The sequence below is a fragment of the Oryctolagus cuniculus genome, chromosome 1 (genome assembly GCF_051225735.1).
Source record: "Oryctolagus cuniculus isolate XC-2025 breed Fujian yellow rabbit chromosome 1, ASM5122573v1, whole genome shotgun sequence".
In the NCBI taxonomy this organism is placed as follows: Eukaryota; Metazoa; Chordata; class Mammalia; order Lagomorpha; family Leporidae; genus Oryctolagus; species Oryctolagus cuniculus.
In genome coordinates this window covers 167255136-167274361 of record NC_142867.1, presented here as the reverse complement: position 1 = coordinate 167274361, position 19226 = coordinate 167255136, and the positions used below count along the sequence as shown (strand labels likewise).

General features: G+C 40.8%; 1 protein-coding gene across 33 annotated transcripts in view; it reads left to right on the top strand.

Moving 5' to 3' along the window:
- SPATA6L (spermatogenesis associated 6 like) overlaps nucleotides 1-19226 on the top strand; it is a 110018-nt gene that overhangs the window by 76457 nt on the left and 14335 nt on the right. For 30 of the 33 annotated variants that reach the window (XM_089337376.1, XM_089299106.1, XM_089337358.1 and 27 more), the window contains 3 exons: nucleotides 6068-6170; nucleotides 11123-11157; nucleotides 12169-12353. In XM_089337376.1, the coding sequence (XP_089193502.1) occupies nucleotides 6068-6170; nucleotides 11123-11157; nucleotides 12169-12353 (323 nt within the window). Of the gene's footprint in view, nucleotides 1-3692; nucleotides 3861-6067; nucleotides 6171-11122; nucleotides 11158-12168; nucleotides 12354-19226 lie in introns of those variants that run through there. The other 3 variants (XR_016210185.1, XR_016237394.1, XM_089299101.1) reach the window with 2 other exon arrangements.

Genomic DNA, 19226 nt, shown 5'->3' with positions numbered 1-19226 from the left:
TCTCAAGTTATTCAAAACAATTGGAAGGGGGGGAATCCTCCCAAATTCTTTCTACGAAGCCAATATCACCTTAATTCCTAAGCCCGGAAAAGACACAACAGAGAAAGAAAACTACAGACCTATCTCCCTGATGAACATAGATGCAAAAATACTCAGCAAAATTCTGGCAAACCGAATCCAGCTGCACGTCAGAAAGATCATTCACCCAGACCAAGTGGGATTTATCCCTGGTATGCAGGGATGGTTCAATATTCGAAAGTCAATCAATGTAATACATCACATTAATAAGTTGAGAAACAAAAATCATATGATTATCTCAATAGATGCAGAGAAAGCATTTGACAAAATACAACACCCTTTCATGATGAAAACTCTAAGCACATTGGGGTTACAAGGAACATTCCTCAACACAATTAAGGCAGTCTATGATAAACCAATGGCCAGCATCATATTGAATGGGGAAAAGTTGGAGGCATTACCATTGAAAACTGGCACCAGACAGGGATGCCCACTCTCACCATTGCTATTCAATATAGTCCTAGAAGTGTTAGCCAGGGCCATCAGGCAAGAAAAAGAAATTAAAGGGATACAAATGGGAAAGGAGGAAGTTAAACTATCCCTATTTGCAGATGACATGATACTATATATAGGGGACCCGATAAACTCCTATTAGAGACTATTGAAACTCATAGAAGAGTTTGGTAAAGTAGCAGGATACAAAATCAACGCTCAGAAATCAACAGCCTTTATACACAGACAATGCCAGGGTCGAGGAAGAACTTCTAATATCAATCCCATTCACAGTAGCCACAAAAACAGTCAAGTACCTTGGAATAAATTTAACCAAGGAGGTCAAAGACCTCTATGATGAAAATTACAAAACATTAAAGAAAGAAATAGAAGAAGACACACACAAAAAAGGAAAAACCTGCCATGCTCATGGATTGGAAGAATCAATATTATCAAAATGTCCATTCTCCCAAAAGCAATTTACAAGTTCAATGCAATACCAATCAAAATACCAAAGTCATTCTTCAAAGACCTAGAAAAAACGATGCTGAAATTCATATGGAGAAACAGGAGACCGAGAATAGCTAAAGCAATCCTTTACAATAAAAACAAAGCCAGAGGCATCACAATTCCAGACTTCAAGACATACTACAGGGCAGTTATAATCAAAACAGCCTGGTACTGGTACAAAAACAGATGGATAGAACAATGGAACAGAATAGAAACACCGGAGATCGATCCAAACATCTATAACCAACTCATATTTGACAAAGGACCTAAAACCAACCTCTGGAACAAGGACAGCCTCTTCAACAAATAGTGCTGGTTAAACTGGATGTCCTCATGTCGAAGTATGAAGCAAGACCCCTACCTTACACCTTTTACAAAAATCCACTCAACATGGATCAAAGAACTAGAGACACGCCACGACACCATGAAACTAATTGAGAGCATAGGGGAAAACCTTCAAGATATTGGAACAGGCGAAGAATTCCTGGAGAAGACCCCACAGGCACGGGTAATCAAAGATAAAATAAACAAATGGGATTACCTCAAATTGAAGAGTTTCTTAACAGCAAAGGAAACAGTCAGGAAAGCGAAGAGGCAACCAACAGAATGGGAGACGTTATTCACAAACCACACAACAGATAAAGGATTAACAACTAGAATCTACACAATGATCAAAAAACACCACAGAATCAAAACAACCCAATAAAAAAATGGGCCAAGGACCTTAACAGACATTTTTCAAAATAGGAAATCCAAATGGCCAACAGACACATGAAAAAATGTTCAGGATCCCTAGCCATCAGGGAAATGCAGATCAAAACCACAATGAGGTTTCACCTCACTCCGGTTAGATTGGCTTACATACAGAAATCAACCAACAACAGATGCTGGCGAGGATGTGGGGAAAAAGGGACACTAATCCATTGTTCGTTGGAATGCAAACTGGTAAAGCCACTATGGAACACAGTTTGAAGAGTCCTCAGAAACCTGAATATAGCACTACCACAGGACCCAGCCATCCCACCCCTTGGAATATACCCAAATGGAATTAAAGGGCAGAAAAAAGAGCCATTTGCACCTCAATATTTGTTGCAGCTCAATTCACAGTAGCTAACACATGGAATCATCCTAAATGTCCATCAACTGATGACTGGATAAAGAAACTATGGGATATGTACTCTATGGAACACTATACAGCAGTAAAAAACAATGAAATCCGGGCATTTACAACAAAATGGAGGAAGCTGGAAAACATCATGCTGAATGAAATAAGCCAGTCCAAAAGGGACAAATATCATATGTTCTCCCTGATCGATGGCAACTAAACAAGCATCTAAAATGATACCCATTGAAGTGAAATGGACACTGAGAGACAATGACATGATCAGCCCTTGTCTTGACTGTTGAGGAACAACCTACTATTTTATTCCTTTTAGTATTTTTGTTGTTGTTGTTGTTGTTACTCTGTTTGTTCTACATAAGACCACTGGTTGAACTCTGTAATCTATGCACAATATTCTTAGGCATTTAAAATTAACAGAAAAGTGATCTCTGTTAAACATAGGAGTGGGAATAAGAGAGGGAGGCGATATATAGGTTGGCACATGCTTACTCGGACTTACCTCCAATGGTGGAACTAGAAATTTGACAGGGGATTTCAATTCAGTCTTACCAAGGAGGCAGGTACCAATGCCAGCGCACTTGGTAAAGTGATAAGTATAAATACACAACCGATCAAAAAGATAGGTTAAGTGTTGATGAGATTTCACAAATAAGACCAGTGTAAGCAAATAACGAAGGATAGAATTAAAAGGGAGAGAGTGATCCTGCAGGGAAACAGGACACACAGCAGACTCATAGAATGGCAGCACTCCTGCCTCAGAATCAACCCTTGGAACATTCGGATCTGGCTAAAAGGTCCATGAGAGTCTCACAGGCATGGAAAGCCATGACACGGTGGCAAAAAACAATCTAAATGAAAGATCCTGGTGAACAAGAACCTAGCGGAAGGAACAGGCCATCAAGGAGAGAGGCGCCTTTCTCTGAAGGGAGGAAGGAACCTCCACTGTGATATGGCCTTGACTAAACAAGTTCAGAGTCGGTGAACTCAAGGGGCTTCCATAGCCTAGACATCTCATAGCAAGACTCTTGGGTGATTGCTGACGTCAAAAATAAGAGTGCCAATTGTTAATTAAACAACGGGAGTCACTGGGTACATGCTCCCCACATAGGATCTCTGTCCTTAATGTGTTTTACTATGAAACTTAAAAACAACACTACTAGTCGAACAATACCCTATACCTTGTGCGGTTGTGTGAGTACAATCTGTTGAAATCCTTGCTTAGTATATACTAAGTTGATCTTCAGTATATAAAGGTAATTGAAAATGAAACTCGATGAAGGGCAGGATGGGAGAGGGAGTGGGAGAGGGGAGGGCCACGGGAGGGAGGGAGGTTGTGGGGGGGGGGAAGCCACAACAATACACAAGTTGCACTTTGTAAATTCATATTTATTAAATAAAAAAAAAACTATATAACAACAACAACAAAAAGGCTCATTTTGGCCTGGCCTAGCCCTGGCTGTTGAGTTCATTTGGGAAGTTGTGGGGAGCAACTTGGACTAGACTAAGTTACTCAAATTAAGACTTATTCTATGCATCTGCTCTCCCACAGTATGGCGCTGGGAGAGGAGTAAACAGCTTCTACGCAGCTGCCTCTCGCCAATTTGATTGACTGAGCTGCAGGAGCTGATCTTGCTCCTGATTGCAGGAGAGCAGCGTGCTCGGCGTGTGGGTAGCAGAGTTGGGATTGGTGGAAGAGGACTATAAAGGAGGAGAGAGACAACATGCACCAGAACATCTATCTGAAGGAACACCTGAGCAGCCCCCGAGAGAGCCGGCCGGCGGTGTGCCGCTTCCCTGCGGAAGTGGGGAAAGTGGCAGGGGGAACCGCCCTTCCACGGAGGTGGAAGGGATGGTAGCCAACCCAGGAAGAACCAGCAGCAAACCCGGGAAGGGCCAAGCAGACAAAAGAACAGCGCAGGGTCCTGTGTCGTTCCTCCGCGAAGAGGGGGAGCGACAGGAAGTGAACCAGAAGATAGAAGATCCCCTCCCCCCAACCCCGACTCTGCTTCTCACTCTCTGTAACTGCCTTTCAAATAAATAACTGAATATTTAAAAAAGGTGTCATTTTAAGACATCTGTGTCCAATATGGATGTGCCTGGGTTCTATTCCTGGCTCTAGCTCCTCACTTCAGCTTCCTACCAATGCAGGCCCTGTATGACAGTGGTGATGACTTGAATAATTGGATTCCTGCTACCCATGTGGGAGACCTGGATTGTATTTCTGGCTCCCAGCATTGGCCCTCAGCGAGATCCCAGTTGTTGAGGGCATCTGGGGAGTGAACCAGCAGATGGGGGCTGTATCTCTGTCTCTCTCTCTCCCTCTCAAAGTTTTAAAAAATCAACTCAGTCTAGTCCTTTGAGTTTTCTTAAAATTTCTTTTACTACTGTGCTATAAAAGTAATGGGAAATATGGAAAAGTTCAAGAAAAAATTGTCCATATTCTCACCAGCAGAAAGTCATTAATTTGAGGTATTTTGTCATCTTTTTAAAAAAAATATTCACAAGCTTTATTTTTTCCATCAAGTTGACTGGCTTTCCAGTGCATTTCAGTTAACATTATATTGAAAGCATTTTTTGTCTGTATCATTTCATACTCTTTATGAATACCATTTTTTGTTCTTGGTGATGTTTCATTCTCCAGATTGTTAACTATTGATAGTGTCATTAAGTTGGTATTTTGGCTTACAGTGACAGTGATGATGTTTGTATGTTTGACACAGGCTATGAAATGTCTGGTATAAAGTCTCAAAGTCAAGGTGCTGATGAGGTGACAGTACAGATCTGATCTGTAGGTAGAACAGAGTTGTTTGGAAACTGCAGAACTGCTATCTGTCTATAGGTAATTCCATCTACAGATACAGAACAGCTGTTTTCTTCTTGGTGGCTTGGTTAAAGCTAATTGGCAAAAATATAACAGTCTCTAAATATGGCTCATAAAAATACTGTTAATTTGATTTTGCTGAACAGTGTATTTATTTCATTCTGTGTGTACATTTTTGTAAAATACAACTTTAGTCCAAACCTTATGGACTAAGTAACCTTTAAAATCTTGTTAGATTTTTGAAGGAAATTTCTTATATTATTTTATTTAATACTTGCTTAAACAGCTATTTCAGTGTGCCAAGTTCTTTTATAAGTGATTTTATATATTAACTTTTTTATTTAGCCAGATTTTCTGATGCTAGTTGATGTTTCCTTAAGTGGAAGAAATAGAATTGAGAGGTGTGATGTAGCCAAGACTGTAGATTGCAATCTGCATATTTCTTGAAGTAGAATGAAATGTAGTATTATAACCTCTTATTAAAATGAAAAAAAATAACAGAAATAAGTAAGGTAAAAAAATCCAGCAACTTTGTGTTGTACATATTTTGGATGAATCTCTATTTCAGATGTTTTGACGTGTTTGTAGATAATGTCACCCAACTTTTCTTTAGAAAAATCTGGAGTTAATACTATTCTTTTTTCAAGAATGTGGACATGGAGTGGAAGGGAAAGTGGAAGACTGCAGTGTCTCCTGGTGGCCATTCCCTGCTATGAGGAAGGGCTGTGCCTGGGCCAGCACAGCTTCTGCTGTGCAGGAATGTGAAACTATTCTGATTGAAAAGATTCCAAAATAATGCTTCACTTGTTCTCTTTTAGAGTTCAGTCCTTGCAAATTGTCAAAATATGATTTGTGTCCACTTTGGTTCCTTATGTTAATGTTTAGCTCATATTCTTGTGTTCTAGACTCGGTTAACATGGTCCATAGTTTCTCCTAAATCATATAACATGTCATGTACTCAGAGGCTGAGTTTAGGTTGTTTACTAACCTTCCCTTTTCTAACCTGTAGAACAGGTAATTTCAGGGGAGAAAGGCATTATGGGTAACAAGGAAAGGATAATACAAACTACAATGGATTAAAGTCTTATTTCTTTATTTTTCAGGTGGACAGTGCAAAACCCTTTGGTGAGAATAATTCAGAGCATTATTCACGGAAATCTAGAAGAAAAGCTGAGTTTTCAAATTTTCCATTTCCAATGAGAAGAGGTACTTGAGTTTCTTGTTACTCCTGTATAGATAATATGGAAACCAACATGTCCTACTTTTCTTTCATTCTGAGGAATCATGGGTTACTTTGGAAACTGTGAGGCTGCTTCTTAAGTACCCTCCAGCTGTGGAGATTTCCAAGGCCATGTTCCCTTGGAGCAGAGTCAGCTGCAAAGGTGTTCTTTTGAGAACTCCTGTAGTACAGATTGTTCTGAGTAGTATTGCTAATCAGACATTGCACTGGTTCCTAGCTGGCTTGGCAAAGTAGAGAGCAGCTTGTCCTGGTGTGAACTCTTTGCAAAGGCACCACTGACAGCTAACAAACCCAACCACCAGAGGCTCTTGACATGAGCTGTGGTTGGGAAAGAGCAGGAGATTAATGGATATTAGGAGACAGTAACATTTGACTTATCAGATTCTGTGTCAGCAAGGAGGGGAGCCAGCTTTATTTGAAGCAGTTAGGTTAAGGTGGGGGGTTTCAAGCTTTTAAAGAAGTTTCATTCTTATATATTACTGAGAACCCCAAAGAACTTTTGTTGATATGGAGATTGTCTAAATTAAAAATTTAAAAATGAAAAAAAAAACACCACTAGCACATATTCTATTAGCCATCAGAATGGTCGGGTTATGACATGTTATTGTAGTTTTTGGTAAACTTCCTTGTACAGTCACGAGAGAATGAGAGTGCAAAAGGCAAATCATGTTTTAGTTTCATTATGGAAACTGTGTGACCTTGCAGATCTCCTAAAAGATCTTAGGGTCCTGGGGAGGTCCTAGGACCACATGTTAAGAATTACTAGGTTACAGTCTCCTTTGGAAGTATTTACCTTATGACTGAAAATTATATGAACCATATCAATAGCTAAGGTCATGGCAGTGAAGTTCAGGCATTCATGCACTTCTTTAAAACTCTTGGGCTAATCTGGAAAACATCGTACTTAGTGATATAAACCAGTCTCAAAGGGACAAATACCATATATTCTCCCTGATCTATGATAACTAATAGAGTATCTAAAAGGTAATCTGTAGAAGTGAAATTGATACTTTAAGAAACAATGACTTGAATGACTTGAACAGCTCTTGTCTTGACTGTTGAGGAAGTTTTTTTTTTTCTCTTCTTCATACTGTTTACTGTACTCAACATAGAGTTAATCATGTGTATAAAGTCAATTGAAAATAGTTCTCAGTAAAAAATAGGAGTGGGGATAAGAGAAGGAAGAAGTTTGTAACTGTAAAGCGGTATAGTTCTACATACATTCCTATGGACTTACTTCTAAGAGTACAGTTTAAAAATTTGCCATCGGAGCCCAAATCCCATTAAGCTGAGTGGTAAAAATGCCATCTTAAGTGTTAAAGTGACCATGTTAAGTGTTAAATTGATCATATGGACCGGTGACGCGGCTCACTTGGCTAGTCCTCTGCCTGTGGTGCCGGCACACCAGGTTCTAGTTCCGGTTGGGGTGCCGGATTCTGTCCCGGTTGCTCCTCTTCCAGTCCAGCTCTCTGCTGTGGCCTGGGAGTGCAGTGGAGGATGGCCCAGGTGCTTGGGCCCTGCACCTGCATGGGAGACCAGGAGGAAGCTCCTGGCTCCTGGCTTCAGATCAGTGCAGCGTGCTGGCCGTGGCAGCCATTTGGGGGGTGAACCAATGGAAAAGGAAGACCTTTTTCTCCGTCTCTCTTTCTCTCACTGTCTAACTCTCCCTGCCAAAAAAAAAAAAAAAAAAAAAATCATATGGATAGGATTAAGTGTTAAAGGGATCATATAAATAAAATCAAGTATCTGGTAATAATAATAGATAGAATTAAAAAGGAGAGAATGTTCCAACGTGGGAAGCAGTCCACACAGCAGACTTATAGAATGACAACTGCTTTACATAGCACTCTGGGGACTGGCGCTGTGGCTTAGTAGGTAAAGCCGCCACCTGCAGTGCTGGTATCCAATATGTGCACCGGTTCAAGTCCTGGCTGCTCCACTTCTGATCCAGCTCTCTGCTATGGCCTGGGAAAGCAGTAGAAAATGGCCCAAGTTCTTGGGCCCCTGCACCCACATGGGAGATCCGTAAGAAGCTCCTGGCTCCTGGCATCAGATTGGCGCAATTCTGGCCATTGTGGCCAACTGGGGAGTAAACCAGCAGATGGAAGACCTCTCTCTCTCTCTCTGTCTCTTCTTCTCTGTCTGTGTAACTCTGACTTGCAAATAAATAAATAAGTAAATATTAAAAAAAATCACTCTGACCTCAGAATCAGCCCTTAAAGCATTCTGGTCTGGCTGAAAAGTCCATGAGAGCATTTCAGGCATGAAAAGCCAAAGACACTATGGTAAAAAAAAATGTCCCACATGAAGGATCTCTGTGAGAGAGACCCCAGTAGAAAGAATTGGCCATCAAAGAAGGGTGTGCTTTTCTCTGAAGGGAGGAGAGAACTTCCACTTTGCTTATGGTCTTGTCTAAATACTGATGGAGCCTGTGGATTCCAAAGGCTTCCATGTCAAGAGCCTCTGGTGATCACTGATGTCATACATAAGAGTCTTAATTGTTAAATTAACAGCAGGAGTCATTGTGCACTTCCCATGCAGGACTTCTGTCCTCAATGAGTTGTATTATAAGAATTAACTGTAAAACTTGTTCTCAAACAGTTTTTTTTATGCATGTGTGTGCAGATTGTTGAAATCTTTACTTAGTATAGAGTTGTTCTTATGTGTATAAAGGTAATTGAAAATGATCTTAATGGAGAATGGGACTGGGTATGGGAGAGGGAGGAGGAGGTGGGGTGGCAGGGCAGGTAAGGTAGGAAGAATCACTCTATTCCTAAAGTTGTACTTATAAAATTTGTACTCATTAAATAAAAGGTTTCTTTGGGGGAACAAAACCCTCTTAGGTTAGAAAAGGTTAGTGGTAACACATTCCCATGTGTCCTGGCTAGAAAGGATTGATGGTGACCCATTCCCTTGTGTCCTGGTAGGACTAGAGTTGTGCCACCCCTTACAATAAGTTCCCTATCAGAGATTTAAAGATTTATACTTTTAAGGGGCTGCAGTGTCTCTTGTGACAACTCAAGCCAGTACTGTTTGACTGCAGCTGACCAAGGACATAGAATAAAGTTTGAAGCCAAAAGTGCTTCATCACTTCTGCCATTTAATTTAAGTTCTTTGAATTGAAAATCACGAAGCCTATAGAGCACCACTTGCTTTACTATTATAGGGAAATGAAACAACAGTCAGTGTTCTTTCTTGGGGAGGACAAGTTGGGCTTAATGCTGGCTTGAGTATGAAGAAACTCATACAGCACATTGGCCTCTGTCTTTTCTTAACCCTGCCAGGTGGAGAACTAAGGTTCCAGAGAGGTTACAATGTGTGTAGAGGTCACACACCACATTTTTGGCATACCTACTTTTAGAGAAGACGTTCAGACCTCTGGGCTCAGATCCTTGGAATCTCTGTAGCTTTCAAACCAGACCTTTGCTTAGGTCACAGGTCAGCTCACTCATCCAGGCCTAAGGTAGAATAAACCAATGCTTCTCCAACTTGAACACACATTTGAATCACCTGGGGATCTTGTGACACTGCAGATTCTGATTCAGTAGGGCTGGGCTGGGGTGGGATCCTCCTTTTCTTATAAATTTCCAGGTGATGCTGGTGCTGCTGGTCCATGGCTTACACTTTGAGAAGCTAGGAGCAAAGGCAAGTCCCTGGGAAGGCGAATGTTGCAAGCAAGGGCTTGCTAGGCCACAGACCAGACTTGTGGCTATCGCTGAAAATATATATAGTGTTGCTGCTTCTCTGTCCAGCTTGGGTTGGGATTGATGAGGGCAGCTTGGACAAGACAGACGCCTGCATATGTATGGGTCCAGAGGATATGAAAATTACCAGGCTTTAAGTCCCTTTTTGTGTCTTCCTTTTTACTGCCAGTGGTATGGGGGAATCAGCAGTCAAGGAAAAATCCCTTGTCACTGTGTAAGTGCCATTCACACTGGGGGAAGCCTTCCAAGTTACTCATTTCAAAAAGATTTTTTTCTAACCTGGAAAAATCAAATTTAATAATGATTTCCTCTGTGTGTAATTACTACTTCACTTTGTAGTCATCCTTCTCATTCTGTCATTTGATCTGTCATTTTATGATTATTTAGAAAATGATTTCGACTTTTGCCATGTTTGGTTTCTCTAAGCTCTTATGTATTCAGTGTCTCAATTTAACATTTATGTCTCCCTTGGGCAAATATATGTAAGAGATTCTGCATAACTAGGATTCCACAAAAACCAAAGAGAATGGCAGAGGAGGCAAAGTGTAGGAATTTTATGAAGATTGAGCATCTCTAATCCAAAATCTGAAAATTTTTGAACATCAACAGATGTCACAAGTGGAAAATTCCACACCTGTCATGTGGCAGCTCACAGTCAAAATGCAAGTACACTAAAAATATTGCGCAAAATTACCTTCAGGCTATGTGTAAAAGGTATATATGAAACATAAATGAATTTCATGCTTAGACTTGAATCTCATCCCCAAGATATCACATTATATATATGCAGATATTCTAAAATGCAACAGAATCTAAAATCTGAAATACTTCTTGTCCCAAGAATTTTGGATAGGGGGTACTCAACTTGTATTAGATCCACATAGGCTCTGGGAACCTGGGCAAATATGAGTTTTGCAAGCTGTTTATGAGTTATTGAACTTGTTGCTTCACTTTGGACTTGCTTTTACTCTCCTCCTTTTCATGTGTGCTGTCATTAAACATAACCTCATTGTTGATGACAAGAGGACAGAAAAACTCAAAGACAGAATTTCTGTGACCCCAGGGAGACTTAAAAATGACAGTATAATTTATAAGGGAGCATTTAAGTTTTTAATGCTTGAAATTTTTGTACTGCTGTGGAATAATTGTAACAGCAGTTCTAGGGCTAACTGGTATTAATGAGTCATTGAAACATCTGTTCCTCTTTCTTCTAGCTTCTTCTCTTGGCAGCCTTGCAGCTAACGTAAAGGTAATTTTAGAAGTAGCATTTGTAAAATGATTTATTTCCAGCTATCTTAAGTCATGTATTGTGCCTTCTCCAATTGGCAGTGGGAAATATATGTGTATAGCTAGTGCTTCAGTTTAATTAGAGTTTATGCAAAGGGGTGCTCAGGCTCCACTATTACTTTGGGTTTCACTGGTCTGCTCCTCTACTGTAAAGCTCTTTTCATTTGTAAGGTGAATTGCCAAGGAGGGTGTTTGTAGGCCCAATACCTGTTTTATCAGTAGTAATATTCAGGCCAGCACCATGGCTCGCTTGGTTAATCCTCCGCCTGCAGCGCCGGCATCCAATATGGGTGCCGGGTTCTAGTCCAGGTTGCTCCTCCTCTCTGCTGTGGCCCAGGAGGGCAGTGGAGGATGGCCCAAGTGCATGGGAGACCAGGAGGAGGCACCTGGCTCCTGGCTTCGGATCGGCACAGCGCGCCATTGAGGGAATGAACCAACGGAAAAGGAAGACCTTTCTCTCTGTCTCTCTCTCTCTCTGTCTAACTCTGCCTGTCAAATAAAAAAAAATAGTGATATTCAATGCTTTTTCTGTAATCGAATATCTGTAAATGTAGAAGTGGTAAATAACTTGTTCTCCAAGTTTGATTGGTTTGTCAAAGTGAAGGGTCAAAAGTCTGTTACTATATGAGAATAGATGCATGTAAAGAGAATTAAGCATACTATGCTTCTTGTGGCATATAATTTAAATATTTTGTTAAAAATTTTATCTGTTCTAGGCCCAGTCATCTCCAACCCTCAGAAATCAAAGTTCAAACCATGAGTTTATTTTGCAGATGTATGGACTTTGTTATTTTCCCCTTGACTTTGATTCCTGAGCATTTGTGTTTAATAGTCTCTAGTCCAGCCCTTCTTTGATTTGAAGATCTCTGGGCATATATTCTATCATCTTATCCCCACCCTACCCCAGCTCTAAATTAAACAAAACCAAAAAAGCAATACCACAGCTAAAGAATAATGCATAACTGTCACTTAGGTTATCAAAGAGCCAGATGAACGGATTATTCTAAGGAGAAGATCACCATCACCTTTAGACTCCAGTAAGTTTGGAAAGCGCTCACCCAGGAACCAAGGGGATGCTGACTGCTACCGGGAGTCATTTGCCACCTCCCAGCATTCCAGAACTCCCAGCCCCCAGGATCAGCTCCTTTTCCGAGAAAGGTCAGTGGCAAGCCCCCAGGCCTTCACCCGAGGAGTGCTTTGTGGTCCAGAGGAGTGAAGCTTCATCAGTTTCCTTTCCTAGCAGCACTCAGCTGGTAATACCTTGATGTGGGAAAAATGAGTATTTCTTCTGAAATGTACCCCAGAGTCAGAACTAACCTTCTCTCGCTTCTGCAATGCATATCTTGGGATGTTCGTTGTAAACAAACAAAATAGACAACTGACTGGGGCATATATACTATTTTACTACCCATTTTTATTTGTCATAAATTTCAAAACTAAAGCTTTTGATTTCATTAGTATGAAAGTCTTTGCTAGATAAAGTCTGGAAATTACAGAAAAACAAAAAGGAGCAGAAAAAAGCCAGCATAGTCTTTCCATCCAAAGATAAATATTATTAATACGTGAATCTGTTTTCTTTTTCTAGATGTGGTTTCTTGGTTTGCTTATATTACTGTCACAGATAATAAGAACTCATTTGCATGTGACTGCCGGGCTGGCCAGGGTCAGCAGGAGCCTCTCCCTGGCAGTAGTCATGTTGCTGCCTGCAATGCCAGCATCCCGTCTGGACACTGGTTTGTGTCCATGGGCTGCTCCATTTCTGATCCAGTTCTCTGCTACTGTGCCTGGGAAAGCAGCCGAGGATGGTCCATGTACTTTGGGCCCCGCCACCCATGTGGGAGACCCAGAGAGAGTTCTAGGCTCCTGGCTTTGGCCTGCCCCAGCGCCAGTCATTGAGGCCATTTGGGGAGTGAATCAGTGAATGGAAGATCACTCTCTCTGTCTCCCTCTGTTTCTCCTTCTCTCTCTGTAAATAAATCTTTTTTAAAAATAGCTGTTTTTGAATGAAGAATATACCAATCTGCTTTTCTCTTCATTACTGGTGACAAGAATAAGAAGATAAATCCCACACTAAAATAACAGGATTGCTTACTAATAGACTCATAGTCAACAAGATGTCTGGGATCAGAACAAAAGTGGTTCTGAAATTTTAACAGGAATTAAGTTGCAAGTAGACTAAGAAAGTGGCAACCCATTTTTAATGCTCTTTAGAAATGATTAAATAGCTGTATTAAAATATTAAATCATGAATTTGAGGAAAACAAGTCAAATATTTTAAGAAGATCTGTTAAACTCTAGTGGATTCTTAATTTGTTATTTTATTGGATGAAAATCATATAATAGGGGCGGAGCCAAGATGGCAGAATAGTAAGGGCGCGCACCGATAGTCCGGGAAAATTTAGTTTAATAAAAGGGGAGTTACGGTAGCCTCAGAAAAAAGAACCAGGATAATATTGCAGAGGAAACCCTTCTGGATTGAGTGGTAGTGAATCGGAGGACCTACTGGGAGAACAAGGTCGCCCACCACGCGGAAGCCGAGCTGCGGGACCGAGCCGCAGAAGCCGAGCCGCGGGACCGAGCTGCGCAAGCCGAGCCACGGGACCGAGCCACTGGAACACGAGAGGAAACCCTTCGGGATTGAGTGGTCGTGAATCGGAGGACCTACTGGGAGAACAAGGTCGCCCACCGCGCGGAAGCCGAGCCGCGGGACCGAGCCGCGGAAGCCGAGCCGCGGGACCGAGCTGCGCAAGCCGAGCTGCGGGACCGAGCCACTGGAACGCGAGGTGAGCCGAACCTCAATAGCCCGAGACACCGGCAGGCAAGCGGAGAGAGGAGACTAGAGGGAACGACCCCCCGGGGGGGGGGACTTCACCAGGCTAACTGGAAGAGAGAGAGAGGTGACTGGTACGGACATGGGTTTCTCTCTCTCCGCTGACCTCTCAAGGGCGAGCAAGACAAAGAGCAGGCGCCATCTTGGACATACGTCATAAGCAGAGCGACCTCAGGTCTGCATCGGCCCTGAGCCTAGCAGAAAAACCTGACTCTGGGCGGGGCAAATTAACAGGAGATTAGGACCTAGTAAATTTGTGGTGCTACTGAACTGAGACTGTGAAAAAAGAGACGGTGGGGGAGAGAACTCACAGAATTCACGTGAGCACTCTCCAGAGACGCTACAATTCCGTAACTTTGGCAACCCAGTGGGAGACTGAAGGAGAATTTGAGCCCACTCTGAGGGCCGAAGAGATTCCCTGTGTGGTCCTTGGGAAAGAGCTTCTGATCTCTGGTTCCTGTGGGTATATCATTTGCCTGCTAACTACCTCCAACTTCGTTCAGCTGTGCAGAATAACTTCCCTTTTGAATCAAAAAAAAAAGAGAGAGAGAGAGAGAGAGAGGTTTACCACGCCTAACCTGGGAGTGTCACCTTTGGCACACCAAACAGAGCTCTCAGGCCACACCCATCTCAAGCCCTAAGGCTCCATCAAAAACAGATAGTCCACTTAATCTAGAGTCATAGTATAACAAGAAAAAGCACCACAGTGAAGAAACCAAATATCTCCAATATGCCAAATAACAAACGCAAAAACCAAGGTAATAAAAACAAGGAAGTCACCATGAAGCCCTCAAATGAAAAAGACACCCCAATTCAAGATTATGAGGATGATGATATAGAAGAAATGCAAGAAGCAGATCTCAAAAAATTGATAAGAACATTAAGAAGTTCTCAAAAACAAATTCTTGAACTACATAAAGCCTTAATGGACAAGATAGAAAATCTCTCTCGTGAAAATGAAATATTAAGGAGGAATCAAAATGAAACGAAACAACTAGTACAAAAGGAAACTGGGATAGTGACTGAAGTGAAGAATTCAATAGATCAAATGAAAAACACAATAGAGAGCCTTACAAACAGAATGGGTGAAGCAGAAGAGAGAATATCAGACTTAGAAGACAGAGAACAGGAAAGGATACAGTCAGACCAAAGAAAAGAAGAAGAAATTAGGAATCTAAAACATATTGTCGGGAATCTTCAGGATACTTTTAAAAAACCCAACATTCGGGTTCTAGGAGTTCCTGAAGGCATGGAGAGGGAGAAAGGATTAGAAGGCCTTTTTAGTGAGATATTAGTAGAAAATTTCCCAGGTTTGGAGAAGGACAGAGAAATCCTAGTACAGGAAGCTCACAGAACCCCTAATAAACACGACCAAAAGAGATCCTCACCACGACACGTTGTAATTAAACTCTCCACAGTGAAACATAAAGAAAAGATCCTAAAATGTGCAAGAGAGAAACGTCAGATTACTCTCAGAGGATCTCCAATCAGACTCACAGCTGACTTCTCATCAGAAACTCTACAAGCTAGAAGGGAATGGCGAGATATAGCCCAGGTACTAAGAGAGAAAAACTGCCAGCCCAGAATATTATATCCTGCAAAGCTATCATTTGTGAATGAAGGTGAAATAAAGACTTTTCATAGCAAACAGAAATTGAAAGAATTTGTTGCCACTCGTCCAGCCCTGCAAAAGATGCTTAAAGATGTGTTACACACAGAAACAAAGAAACACGGTCATCAATATGAAAGAAGGTAAAGGAAGGAAACCAAGGAAGGAAAGCTCACAGCAAAAGATCACAGGGAATTCAAAGCATATATTAGAACTTATCTTTGGCAAATGGCAGGGCAAAGTTACCACTTATCATTAGTCACATTGAACATGAATGGCCTGAACTGTCCAGTTAAAAGACACCGATTGGCTGATTGGGTTACGGAACAAAACCCATCTATTTGCTGCTTACAAGAAACTCATCTTTCCAACAAGGATCCATACAGACTGAAAGTGAAAGGCTGGAAAAAGATATACCATGCCAACAGAAATGAAAAAAGAGCAGGCGTAGCCATCTTAATTTCAGACAACATAAACTTTACCACAAAAACCGTTAAGAGAGACAAAGAGGGACACTACATAATGATTAAGGGATCAATTCAACAGGAAGATATAACAATTATCAATGTATATGCACCTAACTACAGGGCACCAGTTTATCTAAAAGACTTGTTAACGGACTTAAAGGGAGACTTAGACCCCAATACAATAGTACTGGGGGACTTCAATACTCCACTCTCAGAAATAGACAGATCAATAGGACAGAAGATCAACAAGGATACAGTAGATTTAAATGACACTATAGCCCAAATGGATCTAACAGATATATACAGAACTTTCAATCCTACAGCTAAAGACTTTACATTCTTCTCAGCAGTACATGGAACCTTCTCTAGGATTGACCACATACTAGGCCATAAAGCAAGTCTCAGCAAATTCAAAAGAATTAGAATCATACCATGCAGCTTCTCAGACCATAAAGGAATGAAGTTGGAAATTAGCAACTCAGGAATCCCTAGAGCATATGCAAACACATGGAGATTGAACAACATGCTCCTGAATGAACAATGGGTCATAGAAGAAATCAAAAGAGAAATCAAAAACTTTCTGGAAGTAAATGAGGATAACAACACAACATACCAAAACTTATGGGACGCAGCAAAAGCAGTGTTAAGAGGAAAGTTTATATCAATAGGTGCCTACATCAAGAAATTGGAAAGGCACCAAATAGATGAGCTTTCAATTCACCTCAAGGATCTAGAAAACCTACAGCAAACCAGACCCAAATCTAGTAGGAGAAGAGAAATAATTAAAATCAGAGAAGAAATCAACAGGATTGAATCAAGAAAAACATTACAAAAAATCAGCCAAACGAGGAGCTGGTTTTTTGAAAAAATAAACAAAATTGACACCCCATTGGGCCAACTAACTAAAAAAAGAAGAGAAAAGACCCAAATCAATAAAATCAGAGATGAAAAAGGAAATGTAACAACAGACACCACAGAAATAAAAAGAATCATCAGAAATTACTACAAGGACTTGTATGCCAGCAAACAGGGAAACCTATCAGAAATGGATAGATTCCTGGACACATGCAACCTACCTAAATGGAACCAGGAAGACATCGAAAACCTAAACAGACCCATAACTGAGACAGAAATTGAAACAGTAATAAAGGCCCTCCCAACAAAGAAAAGCCCAGGACCAGATGGATTCACTGCTGAATTCTACCAGACATTTAAAGAAGAACTAACTCCAATTCTTCTCAAACTATTCAGAACAATCGAAGAAGAGGGAATCCTCCCAAATTCTTTCTATGAAGCCAGCATCACCTTAATTCCTAAGCTGGAAAAAGATGCAGCACTGAAAGAGAATTACAGACCATTATCCCTGAAGAACATAGATGCAAAAATCCTCAATAAAATTCTCGCCAATAGTATGCAACAACACATCAGAAAGATCATCCACCCAGACCAAGTGGGATTTATCCCTGGTATGCAGGGATGGTTTAATGTGCGCAAGACAATCAATGTGATACACCACATTAACAAACTGCAGAAGAAAAACCATATGATTATCTCAATAGATGCCGAGAAAGCATTTGATAAAATACAACACCCGTTCATGATGAAAACTCTAAGCAAACTGGGTTTGGAAGGAACATTCCTCAATACAATCAAAGCAATCTATGAAAAACCCACAGCCAACATCCTATTGAATGGGGAAAAGTTGGAAGCATTTCCACTGAGATCTGGTACCAGACAGGGATGTCCACTCTCACCACTGCTATTCAATATAGTTCTGGAGGTTCTAGCCAGAGCTATTAGGCAAGAAAAAGAAATTAAAGGGATACAAATTGGGAAGGAAGAAGTCTAACTATCCCTCTTTGCAGATGACATGATTCTTTATTTAGGAGACCCAAAGAACTCTACTAAGAGACTATTGGAACTCATAGAAGATTTTGGCAAAGTAGCAGGGTATAAAATCCATGCACAAAAATCAACAACCTTTGTATACACAGACAATGCCATGGCTGAGGAAGAACTTCTAAGATCAATCCCATTCACAATAGCTACAAAAACAATCAAATACCTTGGAATAAACTTAACCAAGGACGTTAAAGATCTCTACGATGAAAATTACAAAACCTTAAAGAAAGAAATAGAAGAGGATACCAAGAAATGGAAAAATCTTCCATGCTCATGGATTGGAAGAATCAATATCATCAAAATGTCCATTCTCCCAAAAGCAATTTATAAATTCAATGCAATACCAATCAAGATACCGAAGACCTTCTTCTCAGATCTGGAAAAATTGGTGCTGAAATTTATATGGAGGCACAAGAGACCTCGAATAGCTAAAGCAATCTTGTACAACAAAAACAAAGCCGGAGGCATCACAATACCAGATTTTAGGACATACTACAGGGCAGTTGTAATCAAAACAGCATGGTACTGGTACAGAAACAGATGGATAGACCAATGGAACAGAATTGAAACACCAGAAATCAACCCAAACATCTACAGCCAACTTATATTTGATCAAGGATCTAAAACCAATTCCTGGAGCAAGGACAGTCTATTCAATAAATGGTGCTGGGAAAACTGGATTTCCACGTGCAGAATCATGAAGCAAGACCCCTACCTTACACCTTACACAAAAATCCACTCAACATGGATTAAAGACCTAAATCTACGACCTGACACCATCAAGTTACTAGAGAACATTGGAGAAACCCTTCAAGATATTGGCACAGGCAAAGAGTTTCTGGAAAAGACCCGGGAGGCACAGGCAGTCAAAGCCAAAATTAACTATTGGGATTGCATCAAATTGAGAAGTTTCTGTACTGCAAAAGAAACAGTCAGGAGAGTGAAGAGACAACCGACAGAATGGGAAAAAATATTTGCAAACTATGCAACAGATAAAGGGTTAATAACCAGAGATCAAGAAACTCCACAAAAACAAAACCAACAACCCACTTAAGAGATGGGCCAAGGACCTCAATAGACATTTTTCAAAAGAGGAAATCCAAATGGCCAACAGGCACATGAAAAAATGTTCAAGGTCATTAGTAATCAGGGAAATGCAAATCAAAACCACAATGAGGTTTCACCTCACCCCGGTTAGAATGGCTCACATTCAGAAATCTACC